We start from the raw sequence: 23,627 nt of genomic DNA, 5'->3' as shown, positions 1-23,627 counted from the left end.
TTCTTGTACTGTGTTGCAATATAAAAATGATTTTTTTTATAACAAATAGAGAAGTTGTGTAATAAAAGTACATAATAAATGTTCAATTATGTAATATTGTAATAAATATAATACTATGTAATAAAACTACTATTGTAATTAATAATGTGTATGTTTCCAAATGTATTACCTATGACGAGGCTTTATATTTAAACAAACATTTTAATGATAAATAAACCTAAATATCAACTTTATGTTAATAATATTAAATATTAGTAGATATTAATAAAGCAAACGCACTTGTAGTATTTATTTAATGCACTTATTTTAATACACTTAATACATTTAATGCACTTGTAGTATTTATATTAAAAAACGTGGAAATTTTTCTCTAACAATAAGCAAATTCAGATTTGATTTTGTTTTTGATTGGTTAATTCAATATATATAGATATAGATGGAGGGGTAAAAGTTATAGTGGTGTAAGTCAAATATTTTTAAATTTTTTCTCGTGTGCATAGATTCAATTTATACAATATATAAATTGTATCTATGCACACGAAAAAATATTTTTAAAAATTTGACTTACACCACTGTGGTTTTTACCCCTCCATATATATATTTATATAAAGAATATTTCTAAATAGATAGATAACTATTGAGAGTGAGCTATTAATTAACTAATTACTTTTATCATTGCATACGCATTTGTGGCAGCTGAATGTATGTATGCTTTATTCAGTGCAAGCAAATCAAGAGAAAAAAGTATCGTAATTTATCAATGCATATTGTGCAATTTGCATTCGTAAATAAAACTGTATTTCCGTACTTCGTGCAGTCGCTTATTAGCCTGGTGATTTTTTCACTGTCGCGTGTACAGTGTATACCCAGTTTCGCAATCTCGCGAAACTATCGATCGCTATCGATGCGCTCTCTCTCTCTCTCTCTCTCTCTCTCTCTCTCTCTCTCTCTCTCTCTCTCTCTGGTGCATTGGAATTTTAACACGACGTATGCACGTTTAAGTGCAAAATAACAAGCATGCATGTAGGATTTTTTCTAATATTAAGTTTGATATCTCATATAACTATTTATTCATCCACCGATTATATTTCATCATCTGTCATTCATCGTAAGTAATATTTATTCTCTGTCTAATTTATGAATTTTCATATATGTACAACAAATGTCTCAATTTAATATAAAATTGTAATTTGTTATAACAAAATTATGAAAATTCAAACGTAAATCTTGTTTACAGATTGACTTATTATTTATAATTTATTAAATAAATTACACATATTACACATATGTTTATTATTATACTATATTTATCAGCGATAATTTTATAAGCATTGACATATTCCGATAATATTCCAAAGATTAGGTAGAAAAATAGTGTAATAACTTTTGACGCCATTTTGGCTACTAGCAAGTCATGTCTTTCCGAGAAGGCTTTTTTGTCGAGAAATAGTTTTTTCTCGTTAACGCGAGCTTGATTATTGGAATCAAGATGGGCAGCCACGAAAACACGACACTAACGGAGAGAGGTTGTTAAGCAACGTGATGGCGCAAACCTATAATTGTTCCAAGATGATAGGGATCTTAGGATCTTAGTTGCCTCGATAGGTATCGCAGGTCGCAAGGAACATTCGATGCACGGTCGCTCGAATTAAACTTGCAACACACGGAGTGCGCTTTGTTACTGACTTCCTCGCACGCTGTCTTGCAAGATGTAGAGGAGAGAACAAACAGGCTCTCTGCATAATTTGTTACTTCAGACAAAATATAACACGATTGCTAGAAACATTCAGTCTAGAAACGTTGGAGCACGTTACAATTTTTATTTTAACATATTTTCCTTCTCCTTAATTTCTCTTTGCTTACAACAATAAAACATTTTTTATATATTTTGTTTTTCGATTCTGCCGTACTAAAAGAAATTCAAATCATCGTAAAGATATCGAGTAAAAAATTCTTGTAAAATCTTTATTTGCCATCTGCAAGATAGCACGCGAGAAAAGCCATAATGAAAAACACTTCGTGCATAAAGTATAGTTTAGAACTGAAACTGTGTGTCATTTACATAATGCACGGCATTGACTTTTACGGCTCGCATAATTCGTGAATCGTCGTATTAATAACTGAAGCGACTTTCGTATTTTACATTTTAATAATGTCTTTATGATCAAAAGCGACGACGTTATGGACCGGTTCTCTCGTTAATTTAATTTTTAATTAAATAAGTGATTCCGCGGTGCATTTAGATGACTCGCTCTGCATTGCGGCTTAATTACGATGTGAAAAAGTATGCAATTTTATTTCCATTTCTGTAATTATTACGCCGAGACGTGAGGAAGGATTACGTAATTCGTACATGCGAGTGAAGCCCAGTATAATTCGATTACTCTCAGTTCTACAAATATTTCTCTCACAAGTCACACGTGCGTGTAATCTCAATCGGTAAGCAAATGTACGCATCAATAAATGCATGCCTATTCGATTCCCACTAATTGGAAGCAACCGCGTGGGATTTCCCTGAAATTTTATATTTATACAATATAATACTTAATTTAAATTAAAATTACTCTTTATCCTGTAATAACAACTTCATCTTAGAATAAAGTTAAATAAAGACTGCATTAGTTTTTGTATTTTCTTTGGATTAAATAAAGTTACTACTTCCAATTGACTTCTCTACAGCAACAATTAAATAAACAATTATAATTTATATAAACAATTTTAAAACTACAATGGTTTATATAGCGCTAAACTAACTTTATAAATATTAAATTTATATTAGAGCAAAGTTTAGTTGGTATCAAGTGATAATCTCATGTTTCATTGCTTCCTTTTGTTTCCAATATTCGATAATTCTAATTGACACCTCGACATCATGACAATCTTTCAATAGGAGTGATGTATCTATAATGTAATTGAGAGAGATGTATATATACATAAATGATTAATCATCTCTAATATGGATTAACATCGACTGCCATGTGATTAACATCTCTATTTGTTCTACATGAAACTTGTGTTTTTGCAGCCTTTGTAAATTTTCTTTCTTTGAATTTCTTTTGCCGTCAGAAATATAAGGTCAAGGTAAAGTGGCGGGTGCGGTAGCTAAATCGGGGGCGCAAAGGCATGTCGCCGGAAAGAGACAATAATGCTGTCAACGTGGGTTTTTACAAGAGACCGGGTAAACGGACGTGAAAAGAGTTGTTCGAGGAGGAAAAAAATGCTGCGGAGGAACACAACCAGCTGTAGGCATCCTCGTAATGGAAACCGAAAGCGCACCGACGACATTCTTCTCATCGTCATTCTAACGTCGAGTGCATGTTCGCCACGCTGTGAATTGTAATTTGATCAGCGTCGACTTCCCGTCTTTCGGACTTCCTCAGCACTCAACTTTCAAAGACCCGTTTTATAAATTACAATCCTTCAATTAGGAAGGAAATGTAAGCAATTTTCCTAATTTTCTATTATTATATTTTTCTGAACCTCTATATTTATTTATTGTTAAATTTTATATTTTTGTTCTTTTTTATTTCTAGAAAGATTAATATAATCTATAATTTATTAATATTTATATAATTATTATATCTATATAATTGCCAGTTTTATTCATCTCTTCTACTTCTTTAATCTCTAAAAAAATCGTTAAAAAAAAGACAATTTGGAGTGTTAGAACCTTTTATTTAACAGCTAATGCAGATACTTGTTTTTGTCACGTCTTCTTTTTTTCTTTGTCGTCAAAATAAATTCACATCAGAAATCGTACGGTAAGTTAGACGTGTCTCATGACATTAACAAGACTGTACCTGATTACCGACTCGTTACTTGTTTAATTGTTATTTAATAATTTCTCTTCGTTGCCTGTTGTAAAATTACGTTCCTTTGTCGTTTTCTTGAGGTCAACTACGCGGCGATAAGAAGGCTGAAACTGAAACGATAAGATTCTTAACAGCACACGGGATGCTATATTTAAAATAAAATAGATTGCACGAACATTTCTGTATATCATCAGCTATAATTTACTGGTCCCGAGAGCAATAAAGTAGTCACATGTGACCCGGTTCATCATACATATACTATGTTAAGTATAATCTTATAAATAGCTAATAATTTCGCAAATATATATATAAACTATAAACTTAAAATAAAAACTTTTCAAAATGTATGTTAGTAAGTTGATATTTTTTAAAATTAGTTAAGACAGATTATACAATATAAGAAATTAATAAATTGATTACATACTTAATACGTAAATTATGTACTTTTTAGCAAGTGTTAAATTGATAAATATAAATAGCACAAAGCACAAATATCTCAAATTTTTAAATTAATATAAGTGCATAAAATTAAAATCAATCAGTGTTTAAAATACATTTTATAATTTATCAATGTAGATTAATTTGCATACGTAGATTAACTTGTCCTTATAATATCCATTTATACGAAAAAAGTACACTTAAAAAGGATATTTATTTAAATATGTGCATTAAGCGAAAGCATTAATTTTGAAGCTGTATTCTCTTTCATCTTAGCACCTCTATTATACTTAAGTCAGGATTTTCTTATAATGAATCCACGCGAAAGCATGGCACTACGATAGCAGAATATCTGCTTGATATCGTAAGGCGTTGAAATAGTCCGCTTAGGAAAGATCTTCTATCCCTCAGGATTCACCTCTTAAGAGAGCGTGAATATTTCACACCCTCTCTCTCTCTCTCTCTCTCTCTCTCTCTCTACAGGGATTCTCTCAAGGATAAAGCCTCATAATCGTACGCTCAAACAAAATGCGTTGTTCCTCGGTATCTTTATCGTTGGTTCGTTTTTATTCAAATCTTAGGATTTGCGGGAGTAAATTGTGCGCGGGTTTTCTTTAAAAAATTAAAATTTTCAAGTTGTTTTCAAATCTAACATCTTAAAATACGTCAATAATGAAAGTGTCTCTGATGATAATTTTAATTTCACTTTCGTCTCTTCGGAGTTCGGTCAATACAGAAAAATCGACGCATTAAAAACAATGGCGAGTTCAAATAATTGAAATCTGTCGCAAAGTTGAGTAAGCGATATCGTACTCTTGTGCGAAGGGTGGCTGGTGATTACTCGTTCCGTTTACTTTCATCAAGAATTCGCATAGTAATGGAATTAATCAGATTAAAATATAATTGCAAAATTTTCAAACCTTCATTATGCGTTCACAGTTTTAGAAATCTACAAATTTTTAATTTCATGGATTTGAAAAATCTCGAGGAAAATTTCATTATCAGAAAAAAGTTTCATTATCAGAAATGTTTATCGAGATAATTATAAATAAAAATAATTATTAATTGAAAATAGAATAAAGATAATTATTTTGTTTGCAGCTCTCAAAGGCATAATATTCTTTGGATTCCGTAGATTGCAATGATACTTAGTAGTTGGAGGTACGGCAAATTAGATGGGATGTGCCCAAGGCATACAACAATCTTTCACACCTCTTAATGCAGTCTTGACCTTGTCCGTGCCGAGTCGGACCCACTGACGAGAGAGGAAATAAGTGGGCACATGTCCTCGTTATAGTGGACGGTCAGCCCCGATATCGTATTTCAGGAGCGCGCCTTCTCGTCCAGAGCTTGTTAAGCGCGCCCCACTGCGCTAATTTATACAAAGCAGTAGGGCCGTATATTCCGACAGATACGGTATTAATAAACGGCCCCTGCGTATCTCGTGTGGCCATCGGGGGCGGTTTTAAGCTCCTGACGTGCATGTGTGCCTTTCGCCATGGATGACGTTCCTCGATGTCGTGGGCGGCTCGGGAATCGGGTTTAATCCTGGCTCTGTCTCTTTTGTCCTTCAAATTAGCTCTCGTTTCGATCGTCGCAAAAAGTATTTTCAATGATTCTCCAGACGAATTAGTCGTTGGGCATAAACGTTAAAAATTAACTTTCAGTTTTGCAAAAATTAATTTAATTTTACAATCTCTGAGAACATCTGGAAAACAGAACGGAGAATGAAAAGAGCTGATGATCACTGCAATAAAGGTGATTGTATGCGAAACAAGTGCTTGTAATCTGCATGCATTTTTTTTTATTTTTTTTTACGAGAAACGTAATTTTTACCTCTCACGAAGTAATAAATAAACATGGAGCAATATAATGGATAGAAAAGTGAACCGGCGTAGATACGTGATGCTCGGCAGACCTTTTGTTAAGTAATTAGCAGTCTGTGGGGAAATAAATTAACTCTCAGCAAACAATTTTCGCAAAGTGTTACGCCAACGCTTGCTGCGAAGTTTTCTAGGATAATTATGTCTCCATAACAACGCAATTCAATTTTTGCAATCTTTCGCGGATTATCGAAAAAAAAAATATTATCGTTTCATATCCACGTATCGTATTATTCGACGAGTTAACATGGATCGTTTCAGAATAATAAAACAGACATTGGATTACCCTGTAGCGCGTGGACGGTAAAAAAAAGCACACAGAAAACCTCACGAGCTGGCAACTAGAAATATAACTGGAACGTGCGAGTTCTTGATTTCTGCTTGATTGTTTAACGCAAACATTTACGTTTTGCCAGTAAAATGTGAAACAGATATACCTCTGTCCAAAGCATTTACATCCGCACTATATTTGATTTATATAAGTGTTTTGCATTTTATAATATATTTCATGTCACGTTCTCATAACTCTTACAATATTTATTTTATTACAGATGTATAGATTTATACATTTACAGTATTTTAATACTTATTTTAATCATACATTTACATACAAAGGAACTATTAACAAAGTACTGGCTTTAGAAATGTTTCAAGCACCTGCATGTATTACATGCATATCTTAATCGTAAATATCTACTAGGATCTTTTTCTTTTCATGGGATTGTATTCTCAGAATCGATAAGTCTGTGCTAGCAACAAGCAACCAGTGTTAGGTGGCTGATATTCCGTTTCTCTGAATAGTGCTCTTCCTTTAATCCAAAGTCTTTTATGGCATGTAAGACGTAGATCGTTATTGAGATATTCACGAAAGAGCCCCTCTCTCTCTCTCTCTCTTGAGAAAAAAGCATATAGCGTGAGTAAGATTAAAAGCTGCAATTGCATCGTCTGCACTATAGTTCTCTCGAGAATTCAACTGCCGATGATTCAACTCATCTCAAGGTTGCAACTAAATTATAAAGAGAAATTGTACATTGAATCTTTCATCTCAATGTTATTAATTTTGGGAAAATTTTTTATAAATTGTGTACAATGTACTTTTTATTTTTAATTCTAATACCGTTATTAATTTATATAATAAAAATACGTTAATATAAAGATTATATAATTATATAAATTAATTGTTATAATCTTTTACTGTATAAGTAATTTGGGAAGCTAATGAAGATTATAATTATTTTCAAAATGTTGTTAGAATCTTTCTTATAATTTTCATAATTAATATGCGTAATAAAAAAATTTTTTTTACTTCACATGTTTTACTTTACATAATGATAAAGAATAATCTGTTCAAATAATATCTTTTTTTTTAATAAAAAAAAATGCTAGATATAAGAAGGCAATTTGTTAGAACTAAATTGAACAACTTTTCTTCGACAAAATAGAAGGGAGTTAAAGGAAAAAAAAACTTGGATTGTGATTGACCCTCTGCACACCGAAAGCTTTATCGCGTATTTCCATCTAGCAGCGCTACAGGGCTTCCTGGAATTCTATTAATAGAACTACTCAACGGGGCTCCTTTTCTGCTTCTGTCAAAGACAAAATCTTCGATACCGCATCTTCTTCACCCTCAACGTGTCTTATTCCAGTCGCCTCTTCTCTCATTTCTACCGAACCCTCCCGATTGATCGATCTAATATCCGCCCTTGCACCTGCCCGCACTTCCTCTTTGTGCGAGTCCCAATTTTCCGCCCTTCGTTCGACCTTGGAGAGAAAAAAAAAAAGAAGAGGAATTTCACGCGACCACGACTACAAGTTTACCCTCGTTGAGATATTAAAAGTATCTTGGGGGACCTCGATCGTTCCACCTGGACAACTTCTGGGAATCGAAGCAGGCTGTTGCGGTGGAACTTCGCACGCGACTTTTCATCGAGACTAACTACTTATCCCGCCGGGGGATCAGAAGTTTGGAAGTTTTATTCTGAAATCGTGAAATAAACTTTTTTTCAGTGTCGGAATAAAAATAAAATTTGTTTCCTTAATGTAAAATTTTATCAGCGACGACCTGGTGACGATTGAGATAACGCGGATGATCTCTAGTTTATTCCAAAAATAGCTTAGAAACATTATCGTAAAGATTGAGAGATCACTTGTGTGATAAGACTATTTCGTATTCATGAGTAAAAATAAAAAGTTCAAAATTGTAAAATGCAAGCATTAATAAAATTAAAAATCTCTTGGTTAAGTGTTTTAAGCTAGAATTGTTCAAGAACTGATTTGATTTCAAGAACTTCACAATTTCAAAGCGTAAAAACATACCATTATAATAAATATATTGACAAGTTGAAGATATATAAAGTGTTTCTCGAAGTGATACACACGTGGACGCTAAATCGACGATTTGCAATAAAATCACAAAGAGGGTGCTTCAAAGTACCTATAATTTACATAAAATATGTCGTTACGAAAGGATCTTTTTATCGGACAACACCTCTTCACGACTCCCTGAAGAGAAATCTACACGAATTAAGTAATGTATTGTGATACCATCAATAGAGGATATTTTCCTGACAGAATTCTATCTCGAAGATGGAAATTTATTCGGAACTAACACGAGAGGATTCAGGAGGTCGAAGGGTCACGTATCTCGGACGTTGCCTTTTATACAGATCCTTTTATCTCGACGACCGGACGTGTTGCTATATTTCTTAAGACCGTCCTCGTACACGTTCTATTACCTCCATTAGGGTAGCTACATTCTCGTTTCCATTCCCGCGAGGTGGACCGCCGGTGGTCGACATCTATCAGGGCACTGTGTGTATCACGTCGATGAACAATGACGACGATATGGCATCGTGATCGTGTTCATATCGGCGCCGCTCGGGCCATTCGCGTCCCGCGGTGAAAGCCATACGATCGGCTCTGCTAATGTAACTTCTCGCTCGTCATTTGTGTTCGCAGGATGAAATATCGCGTTCGTATCTTCGCACACAAGTTCAACAGCCTAAGCTAGTCTCATTCTCTGCGTGTAGCGTGCATAGTTATAATAATATAAATATATCTATTAAATATAGAATAAAATGTTATTTTAATTCTTCTAAAAATCTTGAGGATCCAGATATAAACTTTGATGCCACTTTCTAGTTAGAATTTATGTATCTAAATATAAAAGACACACTTTAAAATATATATCATAAAAATGTATGTAAAATAAAAATTATTTAACTAATAATATAGAAATTAAGACACAAATAGAATAAAAGAAAAACCATGTATAAAACGTTCCTTTACTGTACTGAAAAAAATTGTAATCATAAAAGGTTTGTAACAAGATTATTACAAATATTATAGAAAATAAAAAAGTATTTAGAATTGTAATTTAGATATTAATTCCTTTTATGTCTTTAAAATATTTTAATTTCCTATAATGTCTTATTTTAAATGTAGTAGTTGATTTTTACATAGACAATATGGTTGTGAAGATTAAAGAAAACTTTCATTTTTCAATCTTTGTACTAACTTGCAAATGCACATATACACGAAATGCGTCACAGTCTAGCAATGCTCTTGGATTTATAAAGCGCAAAAAAGTTGTGCTTTCTTACTCGATGATTTAAAAAAGTTTCACTGTTGCGTTCTGTACATTATTGGATTTTACGAAAGCGCTTCGCGTAAGCAACTGGCTATCTTTTATTGGCGTACTAGAGACGGCTTATCATGCTACTTTTGCCGACAAAAGATGCGGTCATAAAAGTAACCGTTCTTACTAGACGTTGTCAGCTTCGATCGCGTTTTATTTCTATCACACCTGTGTCTCTACTTTTATCTTACAATTTTTACTACGGATACTGTAATGCAATGGAGCAGCACATGATGATCTTAAATGTTCTCGTTCCAAGGTATTGATAATGTAACGTGAAATAGAAAAGATTGGAGAACGATCGGTTTTTAATAAAAAATTTTAACAAAAAATTACATCTCATTTCCACTTGTTCCAATATAATCAACTAATGAATATTATTAATCATTAAAAATAATTATTCGCTTCTATTTTACATTCCTAAAAATGCAAACTCTTAATTTTAATTAAAATAAGTGCAATGATTTTTTACATATTTGCTTGTATTTTGCAGCTCATTAATTAAAAAATATTACATATTAATTAATCACACATTTTTTCAATAAATTTTACTATATTTTTACAACATAAAATCTTGTTTTCTGTTTCTTTTTGAATTTTATATTCAATATATCCATATATGTAATAAAAAATATTAATATATATTTGTCTAATAAAATCAGAAGAATCACTGAATCTCGGTAAAGTTTTATAAGAATCATACATCAAACAAGTACAGATCTATAAAAAGGGAGAAAAATCATCGTTCGATAATGGTACGGCTATTGCAGCCACGGAGACCTCAGGGATCAAATCTGTGTAAAGGTTCTTGGAGAAAGGCTCCACGTGTAACGCAACGAGCGTGAAACAGGACGCTGTAAAGTATCATACAAGCAGATGCCGCTCTTTTCTCTCGGATATTTTCCTAGTACGGTACACGCTGCCACTTTTATGCTCTACCACGGTCACAAGCGCGACACTTGTTGACTCTCTTTTGCACGAGGTCGCTCTAAGTGCTTACACAGTCTTACACTACTCCGATCAAGCAATGCAAGCTAGAAGCGTTGCAAGAAAGATTATATTGCAATTGTTAATTCTAACTATAGATAAAGTGATATAAATGCGATTATTAATAAAGTAATATAGCACGATATTAGTAGCATTTGATTATCAAAATTAAATTTTACGAGAAATTCTTAGAATTTTAAACATTTGAGTTATATCATTCTAAAGTTTTAAAATTATAACGTATAAATATGTCATATTTATGATACTCATTCTTGACAGATATTTTTAATTCATAATTTTTTCTTTAGATCTCTAATTTACAACATTTTTAATCTTTGAATTATTTCATTATTTCAATTTACATCATAAATGAAATACTATAAGCATTATAAGAGTTCGCGTCTTTTCATTAACAATAGGTAAGTCTATAAGAAAAAATTTAATTAAAATTCAGTTAAAATTAATTTAATTAAAAATATTTATTCACATTGCAGACATTATATGTGATTTAATCGCAATTACAGTCACAATCTCCTCGCGTTGTCAAAATACTTTTTTGTCGCTCTTACCTTTCATCAAAAGATCATTGAGGATGGTGAGCCGACATCTTATAATCTTAATTACTCGGTGGGGAAATTAGCGCGGAATAAAATTAGTATCTCCGCTAATGCTCTCTGAGAAACTCGACTCACTAAGTTAAGATTCCTGTCTGCCGCAAGATGAGATCGGCTGAACTTACCCTCGGAATGGTTCGCTCAAAGAGGGACCCCGGACGCTTCATAAAGCTTTATTCGCGGTAAATATTTTACGATGGTCGTTGGAAAGTAACGTTTGCATTATGCCGATCGTAATAAGCCTTAATATACAGAACATATGCAATTTCCCTACCGAATACATCGCGTAGGCTGATATTAACTCTCTATAAAATATGAAGTATATCATTCATATATCTTACCACAGTTGTTGATGACAAGATAAATTAAGAATGTGCTATTTACTGCATAAATATTTATACAGAATTGTCAAATTTTATGGACAAATTTCTACACCGTGATATCTTCAAAACTAAAAAAAGAAAACAAAAACTAATTCACACTCTTAAAATATGATAAATAGTTTTTATCATTTTTAAGTAAAATTTATGGTAAATACAATTTAATTTTTTACACTTTTAAGGTTTAATTTGTTATAATCCCTTCTTTTTTCATTATTCGCGCTTTGAAATAACGACACATCTTTAAAGAAAAGTTACTTTTGTTCTTAATAAGCGAAAAAATCCTCTTATTCATCAAATCTGATCATTATTGAGCATCCTGTATAAACACGTACGTTTAAGGAGAATTTAACCTATCGTAACGATCTGTAAATAGTGGTGGCCGTCCATTATGTTGCACTTAGGACCGTCGCAACACTCCTTGACAATCTCGAGCACCCTTCATTGGCACGTTGCTGGCAACGTAGTTTCCAACGCTAATCGCCAATAACAGCTTCATCTCTGAAGAGCCTTTTAACAATAATAACTTGACAGATTTTGGATCGCTGTAAAAATTGTTTGAATGAAAAATTGAAATTGTTATTAGTAACACATTTTAATTTTAAACATTATAGATATAACTAGCTCGTAGCATTCTAAATAAATTTTTGAAGACATATGCGTAATTCAGAACGTAACTCAGAAATAATAAGTTGCAAAAACGAGATAAATATAAAATCGATAAGCATTGAGTTTCGTTGATTCTATTCAACGCTAAGCATTACGCGAAACTCTTCGAACGGAGTTAACATCCAGAAATCCGCACTTCAATTTTGAGAATATATTCCCTGGAAATGCATTATGCATCTCGAAACATTATAGAACGCAATTTTCATAATAGCATGAGATAAAGATTCGCTGATCTCCCAATTGACTTGGAAATTTTGCTTTGGACATTGGATGTGAAGATATCGCGTTGCATTAATTGTAAGTATATTATATATGTAGGCTGCGTTCGGGGAGCGCGCTATTAGCGCTATTGCATCATTCTATCTTTATCGGTTATCAGGTATAAAACAAGGATAGAATAAGCAAATAGCGCTAATAGCGCGCTCCCCGAACGCAGCCATAATGTTGCATTTGAGGCGAAAAATATTTAAAAAAAAGACCTTTGAAAAATTTTCTAAAGAAAGCTTTATAAGATAAATCTTATAATATATTTTTTAATTATTAATTTTATAAGTTTATCGTTATAAGACTGAACGTAATGCAAGAACACCGTAATAATAAAATACTAAGTAAGTTTCTGTAGCGTGCATTAATTATTTTTAAAATATATTTATTAATGAAAGCGTCTCCTTTTTCAATTAGGTACTGCATATTAATTTGTAATATATATCTACTTTATTATTAATGAAAATGAATTTTTGAATAAATGGCTCAGATATACCGCATGCACTTTTTTTAAAAGGACTGAGATATTTATGCTCGAATACCGAGATATCTATTTCAATTTTACAGTAAATATGTACATACATAAGTATCTTCCTAAAATGACCTATATTTACTGAAAAGACCGTCTGGGAAGGTAATAAAGTTACAGAACTCATCTTGTTTTCGAGGATAGCGCTCCTCGAAAAACGGATTTCCGTATCGGAGTGTTTTTTGCTGAAATTACTGCAGTCCTACGAGCATCTTTGTCTACATAATGCAGGAGATTATTATATGTATATAGATGATAAACCCACGATGAAAGCACGGTGGTCAAGTTGGAAACCTTTTCATAAAGTTCTTTATGTGACACCGTTGGTGACCGTGCCATAAAGTTAATTCGTCATTTCAGGATCGCGATAGCTATTTTCGGTCGTCTCCGTGCGCCCGTTACGGAGCATTTCCAAGCGTTTTCCACTTTTACGTACGCCCGCCGGCTATTTGCCGTTTTATTTCCCCTTTGTAATTTCATTCGCGACTCTGCTGCGACTTTGCCTCTTTCTATTTACCTTGTCTCGTAGTTATATGACGCGAGTTAAAGAGTGACGTTCACATAAACGAATATCGATCGGAAATAGTGGTGCAGAAAATAAGTGGTGAGTCCATTAAAAGCTTCGACGCATGTTAACGTGCACAGTAGCTTTCTCTCGTAATAGTTCAAGGTTTTTAATACCGATAGTCAATGATTCAAGATCACAATAGTTATTTGAAAATTTGTAGCGTAAGAGAAATTCAACGATTAAATACCTGAAAAACTTATTATAAATCGAAGATGTAAAAATCCAAAGATATAATTTCTAAATAATAATTGAAACTTTGAATATATTTGTAAAATATTTATGAAGTAAATTAAGGAATTTGAAAATAATGTATAAAATTAAAAAAACGAAAAATGAAAACATAGAACAGAGATCCAAAAAACAAAATTTATGTAAGGGAAAATTTTGTAAATTTGATATTTTAAGTATTTAAATTTATCAAATTAAGTCCAACATTTTTATTCAACATTTAATACGGAAAGGATCTTTACGGTTTTTGTCGGACTTTTAGTGACTCGATAAGACCTCTTGACAATGAAGAAAGGTACTAAAACTTTTAATATGTATGGGAACACGTTCCATTTATATCTATCTTCACCTTTCTTGGGCTTTCGACGATTTACGAGCAACCTTTCGAATAATTATGGCCACAACATATCGACAATATTTCTTCGCCTTACCCCGTAAATCCTCATTAGCAATGAAATTTATAACTTTAACATTGCTTGCAACACAGCTTTCTCACAAAACTGTTTCAAGTCTGTATATCTTCAACTAATAAAAAATTGTTAATGATGTTGAATTAACTTATTATTTCTTAATAAAAATATATCTTTATCGTTGGTTTTCGAAGCTCTTTATCTATTGCAATCGCTCTTTTTCTATATTCTATTGTGTTCACTATCTATATTATAAAATATATATATGTATATATATTATATATATGCTGTTTAAGCTAATATTTTCTTCGCATTTTTTCTTCTTATTTTTTCTTAATTACATGATATTTAAATTCTTAAATTTATTTACAAAATTTATTTTTAATTATCTTTTATATAAAATAAAAGCAAATAAAACCACTTAATAAAAAAGAAAATAGAATTAGATATTTATTCAATTATTTGCGAGCAACAGTATTTTCATTAAAATATCATGATAAAAGTATAAATTTTAAAGGTTTTGTTGCAAGTTTGAAAAATTATAAAATGGAAGATCGACCACGAATTGACGGTGAAACAAAAAGCATCAATATTGCTTTGGCGATTTGCTAGCTTCAAGATCCTAAAGAACCGTTTGGGAACGAAACTTGTACGATCGCGACAAAAGCCATCGGGTAGCGATGAACAATGTTTCATCAATAAAGATTCAATAAAGATTCCCTTAAGAACTTTACCCAATTGCTTTGAAGTATGTACAATACTGTAGTACAGTACATACAATACAGTACGAATTGACTCGTGCTGCCAATTCGGACAATGCATTACCAATACGGTTTCTACATGTCAAAATGGAGATAAGTAGGAAACCGGACGACAAAGACATACGTAAAACGAAGTTAAGGAAATGCGGTCATGCGAGACTCGATTTCTACATGACAAAATGTGACAGTCTCTTCCAAAGCGTACACGAGAGAAGAATATGTAAAAGCATTCCACTCAATAGGTGCACCTTTGTGGCGTTTACGTTTGTTCGTTCTTAGAATGTTATTGTGTTATTATGTTCGGTATATGTTTGCCGAATATGTATCGTGGCGACCGTTTCTCGCGTAACAAAGAAAGGAAAGACATTTTTTTGTTAAAATATATATCGGACGAGTCTATAATAAAGTTGTGATATGCGTCATATATTATTAAAATTGATATCAGAAAGTGTAATAGACAATTTGCGGAAACAATGAGAACTTTAATGCATCACGATTCGCTCGTTGCGTAACATTTAACAAAGTTTAATTAATTGAATGTTATTTACACATTGTCGAAAATTAGTTTCAAAACGCACGGTAATTTGGCGTTAATACTCTCTCTATATTGATCACGGATAAAAAGCACTTTACAACCGCTGCTACTCGTATTATGATAATGGAATGCATCAACGAACATCAACGAACATCCCAATATGCTCATTTTGTATTGAAAATATAATTATATATAAATTCCAATTTATTTTTAACACTTTTCATTAAAGAAAATCACACGTGCTCTCGTCTTTCAAAATTATCTCGCAGATTAAAAAAATATATTATTATTAAATGATAACGTAAACGATTAATTGGGACAGCTAATGCAACATTAATTGAAATGTCAGACTAATCGAATAGTTGACGCAAGAAATTGTCGATTGAGCGAGAGGAACATTGTATCAGCCTACGTACACCTGTGTTCTCGAACAAATCGATAGACATAGACGCACACTCGCGAGCACAATTAGATAAAGCTCGATCTCTAGTAAAGGTGTTTACAAACTTGTTTACGATCGAGTAGCGAATAGAAAAGCGATAAGTAAAAGTTTGCGTCTGCAAAAAACACTAACGCACATCGACGCTCTTACGTCGCTCGTAAATTTGCAATTTTTATTTTCCTTTCAAAATCCTATCGTTTTATCAAAAGATTCTCATGGAACGGTAAAATTGTTGAGTTATCTCGCTAGAAACAACTCAATTAAATCTTGCTTAAAAAACAAGTTTTTACTATTGATATATGTTTTTTTTGCGTATTAAAGAAGTGGTAAATCTTAAGATAATTCTAAGTTATTAATCCATTTAATACTTAAAAAAATATAATTATGTAAATTTTATTATATCCATTCAATATATATACTTAAAAAAAAAACATAAAATGTGGATATTATTTAAAAGATTTCTAAAAAATTAGAACATTTTTAAGATATAAATTTCTGTTTGTCTGTTTGTTTTTTATATTGATTAAAGTAAAAATGTATTCGTTAGAGTCTTAAGAATTTTCAACTTTTAGGTAACTGCAGCAAGAAATAGTTAAATAATTTCTATGATGGGAAAGCATACTTTCATATAAATATCTTAAATCACACGATAATTCTTGTAAAATGAGCAAATATATATTTTACTGGGCAGACTGAGTCCTAATAAGAAGTTCGAAAGTTAAAACCTCCCTTCTAAAGTTTAGAACACACCGTTTGAATTACATCAATTCGAGCTCTGCAAAAAAAACTTAATAAGTGAACTTTATTTTCCGTGACCTCCTTTGAGAGAAACAGTCCCTCTTAAGAAAATGTCAGACGTTACCATAGCAGAGAACAACATTCTCTGCAATAACAAGCAGATTTGTATATCCCTGAGCGCACATTCTCTTTGTAAAAGCTATCACAGTGATACAATCATTGTAGGGGAAACTATTCTGCGATTCGTGCAACATCCTCCGTTACGCTTGAATTCGCTTAAACTGATTTGTTATTTTTTTCGTTGTTTGCTTGGATATTTTCAAGTATGCGAATAACTCCGGTAAATTTAGTTCTATTGCAGCTTTTACGAACTAAGAGTTACCGAATAATACTCGGAATAATACTTTCAACTGAAAGGGCAAACCACAAATGTTCTAAAATTTGGAAAAGAATTTAAATATTCAGTAAAAAGCACGTGAATCTAGTCAAGATAGGGGGCTTCAACTTCAAATTTGAAAATATTATAATCCAAGCGTTTAAAAACACAAACAAGAATCTTATTCGTAAAACTCATTTTATGAGTATAAATTTTAAGAATTTTTTTACAAATAAAAAATAAAACTTTCTATTAATTATAAACATTAATACACTTACTTTAATTATTCAATTTCGATCTTGATATCATAATAAAACTTAAAATTTATATTAGATTTATATTGGACATTTATTATATAATATTCTTAAATAGTTTCATTATCAGGAATAAAGATCCTTTTAGTACTTATATGTAATGCATCTTAAAAAAATTTTTTTAGTATTTTTACTTATTGAAATCGAGACACAAATGCAATAAATGTCAGATATGAACTTAACATAACAGGATAAGGATCCAAATCTTGGAAAGTAAAATTAATGGAGTGAAGAATATGAAGACTGTGGAGCCAGCATGGAATACTTCCTGCATACACAATGAAATATGATATTGGCCGCTCACTAAATGATCTCTCTAAGTCGTGGGTTAAATTCCTGTTAAAGAAAGATTAAATGCAAGTAAAGCGGGGTACTAACAGTGGCACATGTTTCTCGCACATCGTGCGTTATAATGCATGTCTCGTACTTCCATATTTCAAAGAAAGTTTCGCAAGGAAGCACGGAATGTTATGTCACTAAAACAGGACTGGTGTCAGCTTTCATTACAAAGTAATGAACTTTCCATTGTTTATTTCCTTCCTTCATGCGGGTTTCTCGTCAACGTCGTCAACGTTGATTAAGTTACACCTGCTGTGTCTAACTTCATTTGCCAGTCTCGAGTGAGATGTCTCGCTAGGGGAGACATCGCCATTTTATCTAAAGCGAAGGGTGATTCTCCGTTAGAATAATCCGAGGAGTAACTACTAAGTGATTGAGCCAGTATTTTAATTTGTATACATGAGAGTGATTGTTAGCTTCCAGTGATTTTTACGTGCCAATAAAAATTGTATTTATCTTCAAATAGATAGAAACATAACTTTTAAATGAGTTAAATACTTCTCTCACAGTCTATATAGAATAAGATTAAGAAAATTAAAGCGTTATTCTTACAATACTTCCTTCTGTAATTATCAGGAAATAAACGTAAAAAGGAAGTCGCGGATATGAACAGATCCTTCTTCATTTTTCCCTGAAAATAGGTCACTCTAAGGTCTTCGGTTTGTCTCTTTGTCAAAGCGTGTCTGAGTTAAGATTCGCTGCTTGTACATGTAAGATATCCCATTGGGAAGGCGTCTCTCTTGTTACGGCAGGACATTTATCACTTCGTGACAGCTTTCAGCTTCATCAAGTATGAAGTTTCGCGTGTTACAGATAAGAAATTCGTCAGGTGTTGATCAACGGAAGAACGGTGCTGCATCGAGAACTTGCATTAACAAATATTTTATGCTATCGAAATTTTATACTCTAACGAAATCTTACGGTTTTATTCAGGGGAGTCGAGTGTTTATTAATTTTACTTAAAAATCATTATTATTAAAGTATGCCATTAATTTTTACGTGTTTTCATTTCGTATCGTTGCGATGTACAATATTATCGATTTCCGTTTTTACAGCAGGGCGATTTGCAAACCGTTATAACATATCGATATAAGAATATCTAGCTCGTCATCCCGTGCAGGATGAACAGCTCTGGAATTCGATAAACGGCGAGTAGCTTTTGTTGATCTAAAGTCAGTTTCGTGGGATTCCCGACTTCTAGAACGCTTGTACAAAGGATGTCATGCAGGAAGGATAGCAGCCTTTGATTACGGCGGCTTCCATGAATTGAGGTCATCGAATGGCCAGACCTCGATATGTCTCTTCCCTTTGACGGAAAGGATGGGTTCTCGGATTTAGGACAAACGACAGGTTCTTTTCATTGATCGCTTTGAAAATTGCTGAAATTTTTTTTCGGCTTATAACGTTGAGAACGTTATTTTCATGGTGACGGGCCTGAACGGGTTTGAAAATATTTATCGAAGCGAATAAATCGAATTTTCCTCCTCATAAATTCACCTCTTGATAAGATTTAGTTCTGCAACATTCGTGAAACTTCAATTATTCATCGTGCAAACTGGCGGGACAATTAATAAACGTGATTCTGCAAAAAAAGATGAGAGATATTCATACGAATTAAATTTGGATGAGAATCAGACTATGATAGCACACAAAGCTTTGACAGAAAAAGGTTTATTTGAATATTAAATGTAAAATCGGAAAAATGTCCCGGAACGTTTCACGAGGGTCTTAGCCTGTCACTGTATTTTATGCGAGCATATGAATTTTAATTGCACAGATAGCTTTTATTGCTAAAACTATGATATCGAACAACGACGCCTTTATTTTATATATAATCCTATAACATCTAAGAGCGATCATAATAAATAAAAGCACGAATAATAAACATCTTATTTAAAAAATAAAAGTTATATTCGATAACTTTAAATAATTAAAAACATACAGATTTAAGCAAAATTAGAAATATACTACATTTATTATATATTCACACAGCCGTTCTTAAATACTGATCGAGATGATTTAAAACTTTATCTATTTCTAGAGGTTGATCTAATTCATATATATATATATATAGTATGTGCTTTATTACATCAAATGTTATAATATTCATCACAAATAGAGATATAAAATACTAACTAAATACCAACTTAATGATAATTAGCTAATTGTCTTTTTGACAAGATAATTTCGGGAAAATGTCATGAATTTCTTTTAGTACATTTTTCTCTAATTTATCTCATGATAAATACAACTGACTATATTTATTTCAGGTAAATATCATGGACCAATGTTTTTTCTTGTTAAATGCCACATAATCATGAGTTTTCCTACTTGTACAGAATCAACTCTAATATTCTTGCAACATGTCGGAGTACGCGAACATGTCTCGAGAAAATATGGTATATGAACACATACAATGCAAACTTGCGCGAAAGAACACGAGCGTACTTTAGGTCAACTTTACTGCGCCTTTGTTGCAGTAGAAACGTGGAAGCTTGTCGTGTACTTATAAAGTTCAAAGGAGAGAACAAGAGTTAAGATGTTTATTATTCTTGTGCTTGTTCTTTCCCGGGACCGACTGTGATAATAGACCTTGCATAAATCGTAAACCTGCCGAGATAAGAGAATATTTTATTTGTGTAATCATCGATGCGTATGGTGTATACTTAATAATTTTCACGAATATTACATTTTATATACGTATCCAGTTGCGTTAATCACAAATATTGTTATACAGTAAAACAAATCTGTCAAACTTCTTATAAAATTTAAAGTAAAATGGTTTTCTAAAATGTATTTGTAACCTTGTAAAAATTTTACCATTTTAATATCTATTTAATTTAAAATAACAAAGTTTTAATAACAAAAATTTAAGAAATATACATTTAATAAATACACAAAGATGTACACATAATATTTTTGCAAAAAATAGATAATATTACTTACTTGCTTCTAAAAAGGATTGATAAAATAAAGATGTTTCGATTTATATATTTTATATTCATTTTGCCTTTTTTCATGCATCTCTCTTAAGCACATTGCAAAAGTATGCAAAAACAAAATTAACGTTTGCTATTACCGCATATTAGCCTATCAGCTTACAGATATCGCGTTGTTGAAATGAAAATCAAGTCATTGCAATTCTGTCCATGGAACATCTCAAATTTGCAACGTATGAAAACGTCACGAGAGGAAATCCAGGTTGATAGAAGTATTTGCTGAGAGGGTGCGCTAGAGAAAAGAAGGGAAGGCAGGCTTTAAAAAGAGATTAACAGCTCGCACTAAATGGTCGGCTGCGCTTATGAATATGCAACGAAGCAGCTCAAGAGAAAGGTCGCGATGCATCGCGGCGACCTTATTAAAAGTGCATTCGCCGCAATATGCACGCGAAATTCCACGGTGGAAATGCCATCATTGTTTGCACTTCTCTCCTGCGTCTTTCCAGTTGCAGTTCGTCATAATTTACAGATGTAATGGGAACTTTTTAAGAGAGAGGGAAAGGTAGAGAGAGAGAGAGGGAGAGAGCGCGCGCGTGTGTGTGTGTGTGTCTCGAAAAGTCTCATGCGACTCGCTCTAAAGCGTTCTCCGATAGAAGCTGCAATGGGGATGAGAGAGAACGTTGTTAACTGGAAAGCTTAGCGCACAGCGCCAGCGTAACCGGATTAAAGCGTTGAATGGCTAGCTCACGCAACAGAGGCAGTGTCTTACTGGAAATCCGATTGAGACATTTGAAATTGTGCGAAGAGAATCTCGGAGATATTCGTGAGAATTCGACGAGCAATTAAACGAAATTATAGAGCGTGCATAAGGGATGCTCGTGCGTTGGCGACGAAAAATAAGCTTCCTTCGAAATACCATTTCTATTTATATCTAACTTCGTAAATGTTGCTAATTTGATAAAGTCACGGGAATTGCGTTTGTCTTCCTAATAAAGCCGTGATCAGACTACGGATTGGGATTGAGATTGGATTGAAATTTAATCAATCAGAATAAAGAAAACTAACTTCAAGTTTAAAGAACTATTCTCTAATTGGTCAAATTTCAATCCAATCTCAATCCCAATCCGTAGTCTGATCACGGCTTAACGATATATAAAATAACAATATAGTTCTATATAATAACGATGTAATCAATTAATAGCTTAAATTTGACTTATTAATTGAATACATTGTCATTAAGATATATTGTCATTAAGATCATTCGTTATAGTTAAATTAAATATATTCTGTTTCAAAACTTCTATATTTCGAAATATTTGTATCAAGTATATTATTTATGTATAATGTATTACGTTAATTTTTATATAAGTTTATTATCCAGCGTTGCGATTATTAATAACGTTCCATTATTATCTCATTTATATATAATTTCACTTTTGACAGTTATAGATTTATGTTATTGTGAACATCGTTTCTTATTTTACTTAATTTAAAATTTATGACAATCCATATGCAGTCATGTATGTATTTGGAATATGTCTCGGAAATACGACACTTCTTCCGCGCTGGGAGATGCGCGCTCGTTATTCAAAGTACTTACCCGGAAGTAGCCTGTATGTCGACCTCCGGCCAGGATGGTCTACGACGGCAGAACATAAGAGGCGGTCGATCGCTGGATCCGCCGCTTCGTCGAAAGGAGCCGACTCGCCTCGGTGATGTGGCACCGCTTCCTGTCGCAGGATGTACCGTCAATCCCGAAGCTGGAGTGCACTCGAGAGTGCGTCTACGTGCTGAAAGAGAGCGCGTGTGCGACGACGTGACGGTTCCTGGCGGTGGCACAACCTAAGAGAAAAATATTAACAAATCAGATTCAAAGGTGTTGTGCAAAATTCAATTGGAACGGCTAGTTAAAAGAAATAGTGAATATAATTGTGATGTGTTTAAAAATTATTTAACTTTAATATTTAATTTACTGAATCAAGATTTTATGTTAATTATAATGATAATAATAATAATAATAATAATCAAAATATATGTCGTTTAATTTAATTTAATATTAATATCTATAAATTAAAATTAATTTAACTTAATTTAATTTATTATTTATAAATATATTAGTAAGTTAAATATCTATTTCACAGGTAATTCAAATCGAAAATATTTATAAACGCTTATGCAAAAGAAAAGAAATTAGACATTAAAATTGATAATACTTATTTTAGTACGTTTCTTGTAAAACATGTTCATCAATTCTTGTTTAACAGACGTTTCAATTAATACATTGATGTCAATAAAGATATTGTTTCATTAAAAATCGTTTCATTAAAACCCGTATCCACCGACCTTTTTTACGCATTGATATAAGGTTTAATAAAATCATATTTGGTCGTCCATTTAAATGAACGATATTAGCTTTAAATATAAATTGCAGCTAAACATTATTATGCGTTCGATACAACAATTTATCGCTGAAAATATGTCTCCATTCGTTTGCATAATAATATCTGTCATGCTTATTAGAGAAACGCGTCCCTATTGATGCATCGTACATTAATAAATTCCGATTGTAATCGGAAATCGTAATTTCGCATTGTTAAAATTTTCCTGGCGCATACTTAATGTTGTTCCAAATATAATTTATATTCCAATATTGATAATATCGGAAAATAATGTCACAAGAGAATTAAACTTTTTATGTCTGCATAAATTAACACCGATGTAATAAGCGGTTAATTACTGTCTCTAGTGCATATCGGCAATCAAT

At 32.4% G+C, this 23,627-nt stretch overlaps 1 protein-coding gene across 3 annotated transcripts in view; it reads right to left on the bottom strand.

Moving 5' to 3' along the window:
* Unc-13-4a (BAI1 associated protein 3) overlaps positions 1–23,627 on the bottom strand; it is a 75,323-nt gene that overhangs the window by 17,991 nt on the left and 33,705 nt on the right. For all 3 annotated transcript variants that reach the window (XM_071779875.1, XM_071779877.1, XM_071779876.1), the window contains exon 3: positions 22,464–22,705. In XM_071779875.1, coding sequence (XP_071635976.1) covers positions 22,464–22,705 — 242 coding nt within the window. The remainder of the gene's footprint in view (positions 1–22,463; positions 22,706–23,627) is intronic.

The sequence above is a fragment of the Temnothorax longispinosus genome, chromosome 5 (assembly GCF_030848805.1).
Source record: "Temnothorax longispinosus isolate EJ_2023e chromosome 5, Tlon_JGU_v1, whole genome shotgun sequence".
Taxonomy (NCBI): Eukaryota; Metazoa; Arthropoda; class Insecta; order Hymenoptera; family Formicidae; genus Temnothorax; species Temnothorax longispinosus.
This window is presented reverse-complemented; position numbering and strand designations above follow the sequence as displayed.